A 19817-nucleotide genomic window follows, 5' to 3' on the forward strand; every position below is an offset into this window, starting at 1 on the left:
ACGGGTGAGATGCAGCACGGTTTTCAGGGAGCTCTTGCCTTGGAGTCTCCCCTGAGAAAAGTGACATTCTGACTGGAGGCTGCTAGACCCATAACTAAAGAATTACTTCATCTTCAGCTGTCTAAATTCCACTTCTATTAAAAAAAAAGAAAAGAAAGGACACAGGTGGGTTGTAGAATTGAGGGTGAGGATCTCTGAAGTGTTGCAGCCCTCCTCCTTTGCATTGTTACAGTAACACCTGCTTCATTTGGACCCACCTCGTTCAGAATTGTGATCATTAAGACAGGGCAGGTGACGAAGGAAGAGTTGGTTAAGCAAACTGACCACATAAACAAGATTAGAGGTGACACATTTAGGTTGTTTTAAGTGTTTTAAAGGTCTTTTTACCTCCAGCTATCACTCTTAATTGTCCATCGTTCTTTTTTTTTTTCAAGCCAACTCCTTAGAGGCCCTTTTCGCTACCAGCCCTTTCTCAGCCTCCTCTGGTGACAGCACTCACGTTTATTCCCCAACAGATACGCACTGTGGTCTCACGTGATGGTGATGACAATGGTCACAGCCACTAATGTGGGAGGGAGGGCTTCTTCCCAGCCTGGCTTTTTCACTGTCTCATGTGTTCCTCCCAACCAGTCTTAGATATAGGCTGTCTATTGTCCCCATTGTACAGATGCAGAAACTGAGACAAAGCCAAGCTGGCTCATCCAGAGTTACGCAGCTAGCACGTAGGGGGAGCTTGGGGTTAAATCCCAGGCTGACTGACTACTGTATCAGCCCTGTGCTAAATGAAATGGTCGTAGTCAAGCCACTGGGCTAGGACCATGTGGACCAGCAAATGCTGACCTTAAAAGCTTTTCCTGCGTTAGGGGAAACATGACACCAGGGGAAAGAAAGCAGATCTGTCTGGGAGAGGCTGGATGCCCAGCTGTGGAAGTTCAGAGGAGGGAAAGATTAGGGGGAGTTCAGAGCAGCCTAGTGGAGAAGGGTGCCTTTGAACTGGACCTTGGGTGAAGGTCAAGTAGGATTTGGGTCCAGGGAGATGGGGGAGGAGCATTTCAGGCAGAAGGATCAAGGATAACCTGAGCCAGAGTCATGTGTAGGGGGCTGTGCACCCTTCTGCAGCACAGGCACCAAGAAGCAGGGAGAAGCTTGAACAGCAAGTCCTTACCTGGGAGTCAGAAGTTCCATTCTTTACTGATACTTTAAAATTCACAGTTTCTACTGTGATTCCAACTGGTTTTCTCTCCCAGGTAGCTAAAACCTTTGACGATTTACGATTCGTCTGAGAAATTTTTTAGGACAAAGCAACTCTATCTCAGTACTTCTGGGGTCCCATAGATGTTCTGTTAAAAAAAAAAAGAAAAAGAAAATGTTATGGTCAAACAAACCTAGAAGTTGGTGTTTACTGCATCACTGTCTTGGAGTCACAATGCACGTATGTTTAACTAAAGGCTCTGAGACACCCTGCGGTTAAAGAAAAAAAGAGTCTCCCATTCTGTTCTCTGCACCTCTTTGCCCACAGAACACTTTTCCGAATGTTAACACCAGTGAACATGCCATGAAACACTTGGGAAATTCAGACATATTTTGAATTTAAAGACAGAAACACAGAGAAATCTCCTTCCATTCTTATGTAGATAATGTCACTGATCAATCCTGATCTTAGAGTCCCCAAGTGTGTCTGTTTTCAGAGCCCAGAGACCTGAGTCACTTCGTACGCTCAGCTATTGTCCTGGAGACATCCTTTCCCTTCTCCTAAAGATGTGCCCCTACAGCATGGATTCTCCGCAATTTCAGGCCTCAAAGGACTTCACTAATCAAGAGACAGGCAGCCCCAAGAATGCTGTCACCATGCCATTGGACCTGTCCCCAATGTGGGGAGTTGAAACCCCAACCATGTCCCAGACAGTCTCCGCAGCGAAGAATTAAAAACAAAAAGGCCAGAGTGATTTTACAAAAATTGTCCGCACGCTGTGCCGCTTTCCTTCCCCACCTCCCTGAAGCGCAGGCTGGCTGGCCTCACCCAACTATCTGCAGCCTGGTAGCAAATCTCCTGGAATTGTCTTTCGCTCCACGCACATGTTCAGTTTGTGCAAGCTCTCCCCCCCATTCTGTTCCTGATTAGCTCCTCATTCTTTCTTACACATATGGTGGTTCAAGGAAGACCGCATTCCACCCTCTCGCTCCAAACTCTCCCAGCTCGGCAAAACTTTCCGTTTTGTCTTTGTTCTTATCACACTGAAAAATGCACTGCCTCTCAAGCCAGTAGTTTTCTGCGCTCTGGTCAGGACACGTGCTCACCCAGCAGCCAGGGGAATGGCAGAGCCTCCTCCGTCTTGTGATGTCTTTGGCACATGTTACTGAGACTGTCGTGTCCTCATGGGAATCTTCACGGGCCCTACTGGGCCAAGTGCGTGTGCCAGTGGCATTTCTGGAACATTCTAAGCCTGAAACAGCCATCCCTCTCACCCACGTAAGTAATCTTGGGGATTACAGCACGGATACAAGAAAAACAGCTTCTAACATTCCGGGAGCTTCCCTGTAGTCGTGCAATGAGGTTTCTTTATTAAACGGCCACTTTAGAGGTGCCTAAATTCAGAGGCCACAAAGGGAGCTCCTTTCCCAAAATCTACTCATCCGTGAGGGTTCTGCGTCTGGACTTTAGGAAGTGACCGATGAGATTTAGGGAGCTGTAACCCCCTGATATTATGTGCAAAACTCTGGGTGTAAGTACCTCTGGGGCTTCTTCTGGAGAGAGGTTCCCTGGCTTTTGTTAGACCCCCAGAGGAATCTGAAGGCCAACGGAGCAAAGGTAGGAAACTGCAGGCAGACCACAGCCAGCCCTAGATACCCCCAGATATGTACAGTTGTTCATTTGGTGTTAATTTTAACTTTTTGCTAACACATATAGACTGGGCTATTTTATCTTTTAAAAAATCCACCTGCCCACCTTCTCTAGAAGTAATTGGAAAGCTGGGTGGCTGTGAGCAGGCATTCCTGCACGGCAGCACCAGGGCAGCGTTTAGAGTGCCACCCACCCTACAGACCTCAGTCCACGCTGAGGGGACCTTGCTCACTCATGATCCCAGCCTGGGCTCTCAAGGTGCTGGAGGTTTTGACTCCTGTGTTCCAGACTAAGAAGCAGTTATCTGTGGACTCGCAGCACATCACTTAGCTTTGCTTTATAGCTTTTAATGTGGCCCTAATAGAAGTTTTATCTAATTGATCTAACATACTATTCAGGTAGCAGAACACTGAGTAGCTCTTTTTTAAAAAAATTCTGGTCATCTAGAATTTAAAAAAAAAAAATCCAGATGTTTTTAGGGCCCAGCTGATACATTCTGGCTGGGTCCACTGACGGTAATAGCAGGAAGTTGGTCAGTTTTCTACTTTGCTTTGTATCATATTGACGCTGCCTGATGTATGCTGCAGGAGACTGCCCTTTAATGCCAGGCACACACAGATTTTGGCGGAAGGTATAAGGAGACACGCTTATTTTGCCAGAGGGTTAGAACTCCCACGGAAAGGCCCGCCTTTAGTAAAGGTGCCTGGACGCACCTCCAGCCTGGAGGAAAAGATCCTTAGGGAGGCAGGACCATGCTGAGCTGTCACACCGCAAAGACCCTCTTGCTCCCGCTACCTCCCCCTTGCCTTTGGAGCTACAGCATCTTGAATTCTCAAGGCTTGGATTGAAAGACCCAGCTCCCCATTTCAGTCAAATCCAGGGCTCACTTGAATCTTAAGGGGACTGCATCTCCAGTGGATCCCAAACCTTTGGGGGTTTAAGTTGGTCTGCATTTGGCAAGTGACACTTCCTGTTTCTAAGAAAAATGGCTTATGATGGCTTACAAAAAAGACTCCAGGAGCTTTTGGACTGCGAAACGGCTCTTGCAAAACAACATGTGGATGATTTACGTGTAAATGAATCAGAAACATGTGGATTAAATTTCCTTGTGAATACAGATGGGTTTAAAAATTAACGGAAAAAGTGTTTGGCAAAATACTTTTTTTAAAAAAATTGAATTGAAAATGCCAGGGCTGGGGTAGGGGAAGCAGAGGAACATGGGGCGCACAGGGCTCACAGCCTCACCTGGCCTTCCGACGTCTACTGCAGGATTTGTGGTAGTTGGGGCTCGCTTACCAACAAAGGCACATTCTCGCAGACGTGAGAGTTGGGAAGTTTACAGGGTCACTTCCTAGATGCAGTCACCACTGACAAGGACATTCATTTAAATTTAGAATTGCCAACAAAAAGAAAGCAATGACTTCCTCTCTCTGCCTGACAGGATGTTAAGCCATCATTGGGAGCCAAAGATGGCTGCCTCTTGCTTCTAATGTAAGCATCGCTCTCCTCTCCACATACTTCAAAGTTGCCATCCGGAACGCTGCACTCATCCCTTTATTCCTCATACCCATCCTGTGAAGTGTTCCATATCGGATGGTACCTAGTTCATATGAGGAAACACAAGCCCGGAGAAATTAAGCAGTTCGCACCGGTCACACAGCTAATTTAGCGGCAGAAGTTAAAAATAACAGCAGCCCACCTCTATTAACTAGGAGCTGATCCGGGCTAAGCACTTCGCACTGGTTGTTTCATTTAAATCTCCAACAACCCTAACAATATCGCGGCCCTTGCAAATACCGATACGCTGCATTTCTAGCTGAGGAGGCAGAGAGGTGCAAGGAGACAAGCAACTAGCTTTGGGGGGGGGGACATACCCAGCAGGCAGAAAAGCCAGGGGTGGAACGCTGTCAGATTCCATGCTTTTCTAAATACAGCTGTGTGTGGGTTCCTAACACGGCTTTGCAAGAGTTTTGATTATCCCATACAGCCTTCCCTTTGCCTAGGATCTCTCTTGAGCTTCGCTAGGCTACAGTTTTCTAGGGACATGGTCAGACCATTCCAGAAACCCTGAGTGAAGCAGTGGCACAGAAGACATTCTGCGTCCTCATCCTCCAGTGAACAATGCCTTCTGGAGCCAGTGTCCCCTTCTCCCAGGCCTGAGGACCTAAATGGAGTCACTCAGATCACTGCTCTGAGCCTCCGTCCTCATGCTCACACAGGCATAGGCAGAGCCACGGCTTGTGGCAGAAACTACTGGCTGTTACAATGGACCAGTTTTTTATCGTATATTTTGGAAGCGAAGGGGAGGGGAAAAAAAAGAGTGACAAACTGAAAATTCTCACTATTTTGCAAGCGTTGGGCTGCAACTTTCCCAGCAGCATGCAAACTATGTGACTTTCCAGTTACGTTTTAAAATTGAAATCAGATTGGGAGGGACGCTTAGGATCTTCTTTTCTGTTAAAGACACATACACATGCTGACATACTATCATTCTTAATAAAGTACATGTATATTTTATAAGAAAAACTCCTTCCAGGGAAGATGAGAAAGCACATGTGTGGCTAATATTCAACCAACATAGTGGCGTGTGGGTGTTTTTTTCCATCTTTTTTTTTTTTTCCCCTCTTTCAGTGAGAAGTTTGGATGCAAAACCATTTACTCTTGTCTTCTCTTTTCACAGCGATATCTGGCATGATTGTTCCTCCCATGTGAAAGAATTGCCTTGAAGAATTTTATTAATGAAGAGGTTGGATTCTGCTACAGAAAGTAATCTGATACAAGTCCCAGAGTGGAACTTTTAACTCAGGCCTTTTTAAGAGGAATCACAATAACTGCAGATTTTTAAACAAACAATATCACCGACCTTGCAAATACTGAAATTGGAAGGGATCTGCTAATGCAGGGTGTTGGTTCCAGTTGTACCTCCCAAGTCCTTGGGGGGATATATTTATTCTGTGTTGATAAAAGCAAATCCTCTTTTTCTTTCTCTCTCTCTTTTTTTTTTTAAAGCTTAACTCGGCAATCATTTGTCTTTTATAAACCATAAAGCTGTATACAAGGGACACTATAAATAAGACTCCATGTTTTAATTTATGATGTTTTTAAAGCTGTGTAAAAGGAGAATGAAATGGTGATATTTACAAAAAAGTTTAAAAAGAAAAAAAGAAAAAAAAAAAGCTTGTATGGGACAGAATAGGAATGCCAGTTAGATTTTTTTAGAAAACTAAGGGTCGGCTTTTGCGCCTTAAAGCATATCAAGTGGTAGTTACTCGGACAGTGCATTTCCAATATCTAACTTAACATGCCACCCCTTAGCAGTGCAAGCTTATTTCTCTCTTTTGTATTGTTGTCTTAAGTAACTGTGTAAATAAATGCAGCCTGGAAAGTTAAAAAGTGATGTAAGTGATCACATTTTCCCCTTCTACTCAAAAATCCAGTGCCTCTAGACAGATCTTAAAACTGCATATTTAAACCTGACAGCACTCTCTCTCTCTTGCTTATGTCAACTTCTTCGGAAGCCGATGGCCTCTCGAGAGCTTGGTGGCACACGTGCTGTGTGAGAATCTCCTTTGAGACTTCATGGAACAGGGTCAGGCACAGAATTCCACATTATGCCCTCCAGTTATCAACCCCAAATCCCACTTACACTCCGCCATTTACATGGTTAAAGTTTACTCATCCTAAATGCTGACTTCATACCAATCCTTCAAAAGCTGACAAAAGCAACATGGCAGGTATTTCAGATTTCCCATCCGAGATAGCGCCTCTATCAGTCGACCCTTACCATTTGTAACATAGTAGATTGAAACGACAGGTTAAGTGCTTTGGAATTAAGAATAAAAGGAAACTGGGAGAAAGGAGAAGAAGGTTGAGATCTCCAAAACATGGTTTTCTGTTTGATGGGAATTTTTGCTCTCATTATCTGGGAAGTGTTCTTAAAAATAGGAATTAATAGCAAAGATGCAGCAAAGCTCTGAGGATGCATTTGCCTGATATTTTTTTCTTTGCTGTTGTGTTTTGTATGTAGTTATAAATACTGTAGATTTTTTGTGATTTTTTGCCAAAGTTGTTGTTCTATTTATACATTTTAATGTCTTAAGACAGTTTTTCAATATCACAAAAAAAGATTTTACTGCATATTTTGCAAAGAAAAAAAAGCTCACTACCTTTAGCTTGCACATACTTGCAAAGTTAATTAAAAGGCTTTTTGTTTTAAAGGGGATTTTGTAAGATATCCGTATAAATAATGTATTTATCTTTGGAATTTGTACATTGCTTTCCCCTTCCTCCTTTTCCTCCAACTCCCAGTTTATTTTATTGTGTATGTTTGCTATGTGAAAAGTGCGTATTTGTTTGGCCACCTATAGTTATATTAGCTATTTCAATGTGATTTTTAAACATTTCATTTATAGTTATTTTTAGTATTGTTTTAAACCATGCTTCATTTTTTTAATTTTCACCCAAAAGCCATTGTCTATTTTTGTATTATTTGTAAGTTAAGAAGTTTTTTCCAATATATGGCAAAAAATAGTAGCATATTATTCTTGTAGCATTTAGTTCTGTAGATTAAAAAAAATGTATCCTTTGCTTTGGAAGCTTACAGAAAAAAACCCTAATGCTGTTTTACTCTATTAATATGCATGGAACCTCTCCCTTTGGAGTGACGCATTTTGTGCATTAAATTCCGGGGAGAAACTTCATAGAAATCAATGAACATACTTTCTTTCCTAAGTCTGCTTGTATATTTCCCCTGTCTTTCACATAAATATAAACCAGCAGATTGGATGCCTTAACAATGCAAATCATATTCATTTCACTTGTACATTGTAACTGTGCACCAGAACTGTCAGTCATCACTAACATTCTAAGAAAAAAGAAAAAGAAAAAAAAGAAAAAAAAAAAACAAAGAAATCGAAAAGCACAAAAGAACTGTTTTGTTACCTTAAGACAATGTAACTTTTTCTAGTAGAGCAAGAAATTTACAACAATGCTGCAACTGTGCATGCCCCCATATGGATTTTGCAATGGTTTTCACTAGACTGTCAGAGTGCGATTTTTATGGGTTGGGGAGGGTGGGGGAGGGGTGTTGCGGGAGGGAAGGGAGGGGAGCAAAGCTGATTTTTCTTGGTGAGAAATAATAATAATGATTAATAATAATAATAAAACTGGAAAATGTAAGCAAAGTGGACGCGTTGCTTCTCGGTACTCAGAAAGGTTGTCTGAATTCGTGTGCTAAGCGCTGGCCTGAAGATGTGTACAATTTAAAGCCATATTTTGTCTGGTGAGCCCCTTAACTGTTTGTGAAGGACCCGGGTCAGCCTGTGAGGTGTCGGGCTCAGACCTTGACAACAAACGCCACCCACTGTCAGCCATGTGTAGTGGTTAGAAGTTTTCTTGAAAGTCCAAAGAGCCTTTAAAATGTGTATAATTTGTGTCTTGTTGCCTCTATTGATACTGATTAGATGAAAAGACGTTCTGGCCCTCTGACCCTCTCTCTTCTACACAGAACTTTTTACAAGTAAACGATGTTACCCTAAATACAGAATATGGCTTTAAGAAGAAAATGAAATAGCGAATTCAATTAAGATTTCAGTTGGGGGCGGGGGGTGGGGGGTTGGGGGGGTGGTGGAACACAGCTTCTGGATGACTGGATTGCAGAACATGCCCTGGCCTCACATTGTACTAGGATGCAGCTTAATGAAGTCATCTCTAAATCTAACCTTTCACCTTCTTATCAAACTTTTGGAATAGACACACACTGTACAGTTCAATTGTTAGAGAACCTAACTACTGTAGAGATTGTTATAATTTTTTTTTTTTTGCAAACATTCAAGCTGTAAAAACTTTTCAACTTTCACAATATTTAATTAAAGTTACTTCCTGTCTGTGATGGCAGCTCCTAGTTGTGTATTCATTTCTCTATTTCAGATGAGTCCGAGTCCAACATAATGTAAAAGGTCTGTGTTTGCAATTACTCAGGACAGTGCTGACACCCAGAGAAAAGCAGCAAGAGTAGTCTGGGGACACCCACTTTCCCTCTTTGTCAATCCTTGGGGATTTGCTAATCTGGGATGCAAATTGAACACACACAGCGTACTGCTGCCCTCTGCTGGCAGCAGCTGGACGCGCAGTGCCCATACTGGCCCAAGGAGAGGCCAAGAGCCCCAAAGATTACATTAGGCAAGCAATGAGATCCCCCGGAAGTGACTGAATTATGAATCCAGGATCTGGCCACTCTGGAAAGCCATCCTCCGTGCTGCAAGTCTGAACCAAGCTCTTCACATACATCTGCTAATTAATCCCAGCGAGACTTCTGGTCAATTAATTATGTGCCCTGGCTCATTGATGAGGAGGCATGTGTGAACACAGAAACTTCTATGATCTATAGTTTTAAATCCCATGTGGATATGACACTTTTCCTGTTGGATAAAACCAAATTTATCTGGTGTCGGGCTTCCCTGGTGGGGTGTTGGGCTTCCCTGGTGGCGCAGTGGTTGAGAGTCCGCCTGCCGATGCAGGGGACACGGGTTTGTGCCCCGGTCCGGGAGGATCCCACATGCCGCGGAGCGGCTGGGCCCGTGAGCCATGGCCGCTGAGCCTGCGCGTCCGGAGCCTGTGCTCCGCAACGGGAGAGGCCACAGCAGTGAGAGGCCCGCGTACCGCAAAAAAAAAAAAAAAAAAAATTTATCTGGAGTCAAACATTCTACAAACACCCAATAGGTCCCTGCTCCTGTAAAACGATTTCACTTTAAGTTCCATCATCATCACAAGGCTTTCCAATTGCACACTCAATGCTTTCCCTACTTTTGCAATTACTGGACAGAATAAGGTTAATGATGCTTGTAAAATGCCTTGAAAACTCAGCAAATAGGCCATGGACCAACAGAAACTTGATGACCAGAGCTAATAGGTCGTCCTACAACCACCATCACAATCATTTGTAAGTGTGCATTGCTGATACACTTTTGCTCTGGATAGAGCCCAATCTGAGGTAATGAAAGACGGTAATGAATAAGTTAATAAGAAGAGAAGCTACTATCTTCTTCTTTAAAAGAAATCTATGTTGATTAGTTTGGTCATACAATATACATTTTTGGAATTCTGTATCAGGTGCAGGTCTCCGTATTAGATGCAGAAGATCAAAAAAAGAATGAACAAGAGGCCCCTGCCCTCAGGACACTCATAATCTCAGACAAGAGAAATCTATACTCAAAGCAGTTTAGAATGTTTAGGGCAAAACAGTCATGTCATAATGCTCCACAGAATAAAACACATCCACACGTCTACATACTGGTTTCTACTTTCCTTAAGGCCTATTTCCTGGAAGCATCCATTCATTCATGTAGACCTTGAGGGTTTATTGTACATCTGGCACCAGGTGAGGCCTGGTGGATTCTATAACAAGCACTGCAACACCGATCCTCCCCTCACGGATCTTACAGTTGAGCGAGGCAAGGAGACATTAAGCCACTGTACAAGTCTAAACTAACAAACCGATGATGGCAATGAAGAAGAAGTCTAGAATGCTCTGAAAATATATTACAGTGGGATCTGATTTAACCTGTAGGTTGGGGAAGGTTTCCAGAGAAAGTGACACCTAAGATGATATGTGAAGGATGAGGTAAGCAGGTGGGGTGGGCACCTTAAGCAGAGGGAATGAGGGCAGATGTAAGGAGCTGGGCTCTGGGCGTGCATATGGCCCACTCAGGAACAGGAAGACTGTGTCTGTAGAGTATGCGAATGTGCAGGATGGCACCGTGGAGCTTGGGAAGTTCAATTCAGAACACATACTGAGGACCTACTATGTGCTTGGCACTGCGCTAGATGCTAGGATGCACTAGACAAACCAGTCATAGGTCCAGCCTGTAGGGCCTCAAGCATAGCTCATAAACTCAATGCACCGTATTTGTCCACAGGTAAACCATGAAGTGGGTGAGCTGGGGTAAGAACAGACAAGGAACACCTCGCTTGCTCCAGGCACTTGTTCCCACATGGGAATGTGGCCCCAGTGACGCCCATCTTTCATTTTTCAAGAATGCCAGATATATTATTGAATTTTTTTTTTTTTTTTGCTGTGAAATTCTCATTTTTTAAATGTTGTCATCTAATCCAAAAATGGTGCTTTCAAAACACTGCATTGGGCAAAAAAAGAAAGTGCACGAGCCTCTAAGAATGTCAGTTTGGGACTTCTGGCCAAAAGACAAGTTACTAAAGGAGATGTTTACCCAGCTTGACTTGAGGGTCCTACTGCTAAGTCCTAGAACTAGGTCAAGGAAGGCTGTAAAGAAGGGCCTGCCTGAGGGGTGCAAATAGACGCTCTCCAGGCAGGTAAGGGAAAGCAGGGCATAGAAGGCCATGCTCAATGCCTCTGGAGCTGGCTGTAGGAGAAAATCAACGTTCAATTAATCAAAAGGAATAGTAATCTGGGGAAATGGAATATATAATTGTGAGAAAACTCTATATCCTACAGTAGCCATGTCAATGTTAAATATACAGATCACTTTTTTGAAAAATCTCCTTTTGCCTTGCCGAAACGCCCTCGTCAAAAAGTTCATTTTTAAATAGACGTCCAGAGAAGTAAACTCTTTCTGGCACACCATGCTCATGGCCATGCCTGTCCTAGCAGGCTCCAAATCACTCACGTTCTCAAGAACGTTGCTCCTGAATTATCCTCCTCTCCCTCCAACATCTCCATTTCTTCTTCCTCAATATTGCTATCTAATCAGTCCATACATATTATCTCATCTTAGGGAAGAAGAAAAAACTCCTTGACCTCACTTTGCTCTCAGTCTGCCCATCATCCTTCTGCTCCGTTTTATAGCAAGTCCTCTCTAAAGAGGTGTCTGTGTCTTTCTCTTCTTCTTCATCTCTATTCTCTTATTATCCATATTACAATAGATGTTTGCTGCAATGATGAGTAGTGGGGAGTCTTAAACACTGTAAACAAGGGATCGAACACATATTTTACAAGTATCCTTGTAGCTACCTAGAGAATGAATTGGAGAGAGGCAGAGGGGAAAGAGAGAAAAATTAGGAGGCCATTACCATGGGCAAGGCAAAAATGCATAGCTTGGACCATAAGAATGGAAAGAAGGAGAATAGATAGGATTAGACATATTTAGTATCGTGATTATAGTCAACAATACTGTATTGTATACTTCAAAGTTGCTAAGAGACTAGGTCTTAAATGTTCTCACCACAAAATGAAATAATTATGTGATGAGATGGAGGTGTTAGCTAGTGCTGTGGTGGCAATCATATTGCAATTAACATGGTGTATACCTTAAACTTATGCCATGGTAAACGTCAAGTACATCCCAATAAAAAAATATTTAGTGGATAGAACCACTAGGATTGGGTGACTGATGCAATGTGGGGATTGAAGGAGAGGAAAAAGTCAAGATAAAACTCAGTTTTCTGACTGAGGCAACCGCTATTAAAGAAATGGTCGATTTCTCTATTTGGGCTGTTTCCCTGCTATTGAGCTACAGAGCTTGACGGTGAAATCCCTTCCTACTGTTCCCTTTGCTTTCCTTCCCTCTTCCAAGTATGATCCTCTTCTCCAGAGGCTTCTATATTTACATTAGGAATGAAATTCAGTTTCCGGAACTGGAAATATTTCGCTACTTTTTTTTTTAACTCAAGCATCAAGCAGTTTTCTCTCTTCTCTCTGGAGAGTTATGCTACAGTGGGACTGATTTTTATCTACTTGGCATACTTTTTTCCCACTGATTGTAGAATTTCCACATTCTATATTAAGAAGGAACGTTCCGAGCCCTGGAATGAACCACAGGCCTGAGAGCTGACCTTCTGCAGGAAATATCTTGCACAGGGAATTATGCTATAAGGAGAATCCAGTACTCCACAAAAGAGTCAACAGAAAGGAGGGAGTCCCACGAAGTTGATTCATTCAATAACATAGATCTGGGTGGGATTCTGCCAGGAAAGTCACGGCCATAAAATGAGGGAGAGCAAGGAGAAATGAATTAGAACCAATAGCCATGCCTTCTCTCACACATTTGCCTATTCAATATATTCTTACCACGGACCTTCTCTGTGTCAAGCACTGTGCTAAGGGCTGGGGTTTGACTGTATGTTAAATAGACCCATTTCCTTCCCCCATTACTACCTAAGGAGGATTCTTTGATATGAATCGAAGAATCACAGGAACATCATTTCATACTGTGATAAATGCCGCTGTAACCCTAATATATCTGAGCAAGCATGTGGCTCTATCTCTGCACACATTCAAGCCTACTTCAACACCCACCTTTAATTAAAAAGAAATGGATTCCTTGTTCAAATCCCTTAAAGGCCAGTAAAAAGAACCTAAATGTAAAGTCCACAGCAATACCTACGAAAATTCTCTTTCTTCTACCATCCTTTTCCCTACTCCTCAACTTACTCAGAAGCTATTGTTCTCAATCCATCTGACAAAAGCCTATTCTGAGTTTGCATGATTTTTCTTTTTACCTCCTCACTTTCCCCATGTCTCTCAATGCATTATTTTCTTTCTCTCATTGCATTAAGACTTTCTTCCAGCAAGAAAATCTTTCTCCTTTAGCAGAGCTGGGGAAAGGGGAGATATTGGACTGGCCAAGCATGATTTCCTTTGGCAAGCTGGGAAGAGGGGAAAGTCCGTAAACACTTCCTTGTTAATAATGTTTGACGTGTTGTACTTTCAGGGGCAAGGATAGGGAGCCATGAGCACATAGAGCGAGAGTCACGGATGTGCTCCTGTTTGAGCGAAGACCTGAAGGAGCAGAAGTCAGTAGGGCCAAGCTGGGGGTGGCGCAGACAGCATTCCAGACACAAGCAGGCCACCCGGAGGGCAGGGCTGGTGCCATTCGAGCCTTTCCTACAGAATGCTGCCCCTTCTCAGTTCACCTCCCTCCTCTGTCGTGTCCTTTTCTTCTGCCTTCCAACATGGTTTCCTTCCTCTCTGTCTATGCAACAGTCCTGATCAGCATTCGGTTCACTGGTAGCTCTTCAAGCAGAGCCATTACCTTACTGATTCCGGTACACCTCCGGGGAGACCCTCTCCTTCTCTTTACCTTTACTCCTGCCTGCCCCATGGACTTATTGCATGGGATTCTAGGGATATGGTGAAATTTTCTTTAATCCTTCAAAAGCAGCTGAAACCAGATGAAAGGTTAGGGGTCCCCAATATTGCTCTTTATAATTCAAAGGTAAACATCCCTACCCTACACTTCATGCCCTAGAAACCACCACAGCCCAAAGTGCTCAACTGGAAAGGCCAACCCTGAGCTCCCATTTCTTCCCACAAGCACCGTATACTGTGGCACAAGCTCATGTCCAGGAAAATCAAGGAGGTGGTATGAATGGCACCTGGCATTCCCTTGCTGGGGGCCTATTTTTACATGAGGTGATGTTCCATTAACTTTATGGAATATGTTTATTAAATTCTCATAAGGGTCATGAAACAGGGGTGTAATTGTCCTCAACTAAAACTGAATTACTCACCAACTTTGTATGAGGACGGAGGGTCCCTGCTGGACCTTGAAGGCCATCTATTTAAGACATATGGGCACAACAGTTACTCTATCTATGGAATGAATTAACCCAATAATCAGCAGATATTGAAAATGACTCCAAAAAAAGAAGTCACTCAAATTTTCTAATCCTCAGCTTCTCATCTATAAAAAAGAACTGATAATAAGAGTATTTACCTTAAAAGGTATCTAAGAAGATAATGTTAAATAAGCCACATAATGAGTCATCATTCAGTGCCTGGAACGTATTAGCCAGTCTGTCAATGTTAGACATTGTGATTCCATTGTGTGTGTGTGTGTGTGTGTGTGTGTGTGTGTGTGTGTGTGTGTGTGTGTGTGTGTGTGTATGGATGGACAGATAGATAGATAGATCATAATATGTTTAACTGATTTCAGACTGATAGACAGTAAGTTGTTTCCTATTTCTTGATATTATATGCAACACTATGATAGATATGCTTGATTTAAACAAAGTTCTTGCAAGTCCTTCCTACTGCTTAAAAGCTAACAGTATAGTATCCCTGGCATCCAAAGCGCCACCTCAAGAAAGGATTCCTCCTTTAACAAGAAAACACTACCCCAACAGATCCCAAATCAAACCAGAAGATGATGTGTGGCTGATGCTTGTCATAAGTACAAGAAAAACAAAGATCCCCCAAATCATTATACTTTGGTACCACAGTAGGTACCAGTGAGCTCCAGACAGGAAAGAAGAAGAATCATTCTGAATACCGTCATATGTCAAAGGAAGGGGACTCTGGGCAATAAATTTGCGGGGCAAGGACCTAGCACTGATGCTGAGGATGAGACAAGACAGAGGTTGAGATGGGTAACTCGGGGACACAAGGAAGAGAGTAAAGAAATATTTCTTGTATGTTGGCATCCGTAAGTCATTTCACGACGTGTGAACCTGCTAAGCCCTCTCATAGTTCAAAAAAGATAAGTGAAACAGGCTTAGGTGAAATTAGATGAAATTTAGACATGATTGACACAGTTATGGGATGGACTATTAGAAGCCTATCTGCCTCAGAACAAGAAATCTCTTGAAATCACTTATCCCTTCTTTGCTCTCTCACTCTAATATGTAAGGGCCTAGTATGTGCCAGTCATTATGCTAGGAAATAAGTGTAAGAGCAGTTGGACGTGGGCAATAATTCAGCACACAAAAAAGGAAATTAATAAGCAAACGTATAATTACATGTTGAGAAGAGCCCTGTGAGGGAAACTGGCCTGGATGCTGTCTGCCTGCTCATCTTACTGATGCTGGGCCTGGACATGTAACTTGCTGAGGTCCACGGAACATGAGCTGACATGATACAGGCAGAGGCCATAGATGTGATTGTGAATTCTGACTAGGTTCTTACACTCCAGAGATCTGCCAGGAGGAGAGCTTCCTCCAGAAAGCTGTTGAAATGTCAACCTGGATCCTGAAGTGTCTACACACAGCACAGACCAGAGGCCACTGACATCTCAGAGCTGAGCTGCACTGACCCTCAGCCTGAAGCAGAGTCACCCAGCCATGCTGACAATATCAGCTGCTCCTTAGATCTACTGCCCTGCAAATCTGCAAGGGTGAGACTTAAAACTTGCTGTGGTTGTAAACCCTTGAGCTTTGTAGTGATTTGTCATGTGACATTATTGTGGCAATAGCTGATTGACACTGAAATAGCAGCCTAGAAGTGGGTGCAGTTATAAGAAAAAACTGAAAAAAAAAATTAGTTTAAAACTCAGTGGCGGGTGGTGAGGAACCAATGGGAGGTTGGGAGAATCACGACCTGTGTTATACAACCGAGGAAACATTTAGTAAGAATTCAGTAAAACATGTAGTAAAGGGAGTCCCCGAGATAATCTAGACAGGAGACCGGGAGTGGAGTAAGGAGATTTGGAAACGAAATATTAAAAGCCTGAGCTGGCTGTAGGTAGCCACATTTGACAAGGTGCTACACGAAAGAGATGAGCTCAGAAAAAAATGGTCCAGTTTACAAACACAATTAAGAAAGAATGCAGAGAACTCAGAAAACTGGGCACATGCTGTGTTGGAAAACGATACTGTTTTTCATCTCTAGACTCTTCATCCAGTAAAATATCCTCTAAGTAAAATACAGCCTAAAGGGAAAGACCGAAACAGGGACATAGCCATTAAGATACAGCTCAGGAACATAGTCTAAACCAAGAATGTGGCCACCACAGTCTTTGTTAAGACCTCTGAAAAGATTAAGCAGATTCCTTCAGCTGGATGGAGAGCCTCCCAGAAAGATCACACAGAAGCCTGAGATGTCCACATTAAGAAGCACAATTACCTCTAAAAAGAAAGGCATTTTTGACAAGAATTATGAGTATGGCTTCAGTGAACAGAATTCAGTGGAATTCAATACATAAACAGTCCACTCAGGTTTTGAGACAGTTGTATTGGCAGTTACGTAGCCATGCTGGATTACAAGAGATTGTGGCCATTAGAGATGTAAAAAGACATCTGAGTCACTCACATTTCTAACAGGCAGGAAGCAGGCTGAGAAAGTTTCTCAGTTACTGAGAAGGAAAAACCCTTTCCTTGCCGTTTCAGAAATGACTACAGAATAAATGAAAGAGTCTCCCGAAGGCAGAGCCAACAGTTGTGGAAAAAATAGTTGTCTAAGAATCTACTTCAAGGAGGCAGAATGTGGGTGGAGTATAGTACCCCAACTCATTGATGTTGGGTTAGCCATATGACTTGCTTGGACCAATGGAATGTCAATGGATATGATGGAAATGGAAGCCATGGGGCATGCTCAGATGGCTCTGGTCTGCATTATTGTGGCAACAGCTGACACAGCAATTCCTGCTCTTGCATAGAATTTGGACCATATGAACCTAAATGACCCTGAACACCCAATTAAAGCAGGTGCTTTTAGTCATCCTCTCTGACATCACCACTTATTATTTTCTTCATAGCCTCTTTTTCTTTCTGGAATTATCTCATTTACATATTTGTCTATTTGTAAATATTTTTATTTACTGCCTCATAGTCAAGTGCCTAGAACTATTCCTGACACATAGTAATGATAAATAGATGCCCTTTGATTTAAAGTTCCTTTCTCTCTCAAAGAGTCTGTAATTCTCACAAGCTTAGACTGCACTGGGGATATTATGAAGACATTGTTTTTTGCCTTCAATAACGCTTCAAAATACTGGTATCATTAGTTTAAAGGGTATCTTTGATCAGAGATAGTTATAACTCATTGGGAACACCCATATCGTATGAACTCTGATTTAGTGATTTCTGGACAAAAGCAGGAAGTAGAATCATTTCCAAGTAATGATTCAGGAGAACAAGTAATCTGGGAGACAGTCTTCTAGACTGACTTGTGATGAGCAGAAGACCACGGTGTTAATTCCAGTATATCCATCTTAAATTGCTGATAACGTTGTCTATATAGGGCAAAGTGATAATGGAGATAATGATGGAAACTGATGAAGTCAAAACTAGGCACCACAAAATAAACCTTAACTGTAAGGAATAAAACCCAAGAAATGTCAAGCTATCTTTCTCAATAGCTATCAATGTACCTCTGCATTTTTGGTCCATGGAGATCTCTCAAGGTTGAATTGGTTTCTTTATTCAACTGGCAGTATGCTAGGTGCTGGGCGAACCATGGTGAGCTAAGCCAGAAATGGTCTTTGCTTCAGGAAGCTTTCCATTTAGTAAGAGAGGCAGACCTTAGTAAGATATATATGTGACTAAATGCAGTATGTTAAACCCTTCTAGGGGCCATGTAGGAGGACAGGAAACCAAGAGATCATCTAAAGACCGACTTTCTTTGAACCATCAAGGAAAGCTTCCTCTGAAAAAATGTTGTTCAAGCTGAGATCTGAAGGATGAATAAGGCAAGAAAGAACATTACAGAAAGAATGAATATCATGTGCAAAGGACCTGAGAGAGATCACTGTGGCTGGAACAAGGGAAAGACAGGTGAAAGATGAAGCTGTACAGACAGCAAGACCCAGATCACAAAGAGCCACGTGGTAAGGAGTCTGGTTTTTGTCTAAAGGGTTGTTAAAAAAAAAAAGAAAAGCCATTGAAAGGTTGACTGAGAAATTTATCAACCAGCTTCCAAGACACTTAGGTAGACACTGCAGACAAATATTGGGGGGCACTTGGAAGACAGTTCTCAAATACTGATGACTCTCCTCCACTAGTGAGCACCTCTGGGCTAGAACCAAGGAAGAGTTCTGTTTGCCGCATCTTGCCCAGGATGCTATGTGTCAACTCGTAATGCTTGGTTCACCTTTACCTTTCCATGGAGCCCATTATGTTTTAAACAATACCCATCAGATCTTGTAAGGCTTGATATTTATTTTATTTCAACTATCACTCTTTTTTGTCAAGTCTAGTCTCCTGCACAGCAGGTGAACCTTAATGGCTTAAGGAATAAATAGAAAGCTGATGGGCTCACACCCATTAACTAATGGATTACTAAGCAAAAGGGACTATGTTCCACCCCAGCGCACTTAGCCCAGGGTTGCTAGGAATTTTAAAGACTCCAAGCTAATGCTTTGCTTCACGGGCCCAGGGGAAGGGAGCTCAAACTCAAGTATAGTTCCTTTGATAGACAGGTGAATGAACGTGGCTATCATTATGTAATCACACAACTTAGAAGTTATTTATTATCGACTGCACAACACATTCTAGAAACATACTGGAGACACTTGGCCTGCCAGCTTGGTACATATGTTGGCTGTAACCTGGCAGACAGAAGGATCCTGATGGGAGAATCACTTAGCTCTCTTGCTTGTACTCACTCCATTGGTGTCCCAATATTTCATGGGAAAATACGTAAGGAAAAGCAGGCTATTTTAAATACATTTCTTTGAAGTAAAGGTGCCTGACATTCTGTTATCTGGAATGCTCCACACCTCTGTAAATTAGCCACCTTGCATGTTGTGTCCAGACCTTCTTTCCATAGTCTTTAATCAATTGTTTCAGATATATGTGTCTCGTTAGCATCCGAGCAATGCATCACTTTTTAAAATCCCAAATCTCATGATTTTATTGTGCTATTAAGAGCTTGATTTGTGGGCAGTGGGAACAGCAAAAGAACTCATGCCGTTGATCACATTTTGCAGAAGGTGTCCAGCAGAATGAAGAAACCAGCAAGTGAAGCCCCAGAAACACACGCAGGGTGTGTTTCTCACATATCAGCCCAAGCAAAGACTATCGCCCATATAACCACCTTTGAACACCTTTATTTGGCGGATTAGGAGGTGGGAAGGAAGGGATTGAAAATTAATTGCCTTCAAAGGAGATTCTGGACATGTTAAACCCAAAAATGGGGTGTCAGAAAAAGGCACCAAAAAAACACAATAAGAGGACCGCTATTTGCTACTAGTCTCACACTCAGAAAAATCAGTTGCTAATGATCAACCTCGATCTTTGCGCTGATCCAAGGCCAGAGAATCATAGACCTTTATGAGCTGAAGGGATA

At 42.5% G+C, this 19817-nt stretch overlaps 1 protein-coding gene across 2 annotated transcripts in view; it reads left to right on the plus strand.

Annotated features, from left to right (window-relative positions):
- Nucleotides 1–5969, plus strand: part of EBF1 (EBF transcription factor 1) — a 398056-nt gene extending 392087 nt beyond the window's left edge. For both annotated transcript variants that reach the window (XM_060008445.1, XM_060008444.1), the window contains one exon: nucleotides 5523–5969. Coding sequence is in view for 1 of the 2 variants with exons in the window: in XM_060008444.1 (XP_059864427.1) it covers nucleotides 5523–5554 (32 nt within the window). In the remaining variant the exon portion in view is untranslated. The remainder of the gene's footprint in view (nucleotides 1–5522) is intronic.
- Nucleotides 5970–19817: the final 13848 nt, after the last annotated feature.

This window comes from Delphinus delphis, chromosome 3 (assembly GCF_949987515.2).
Source record: "Delphinus delphis chromosome 3, mDelDel1.2, whole genome shotgun sequence".
NCBI classification, from domain to species: Eukaryota; Metazoa; Chordata; class Mammalia; order Artiodactyla; family Delphinidae; genus Delphinus; species Delphinus delphis.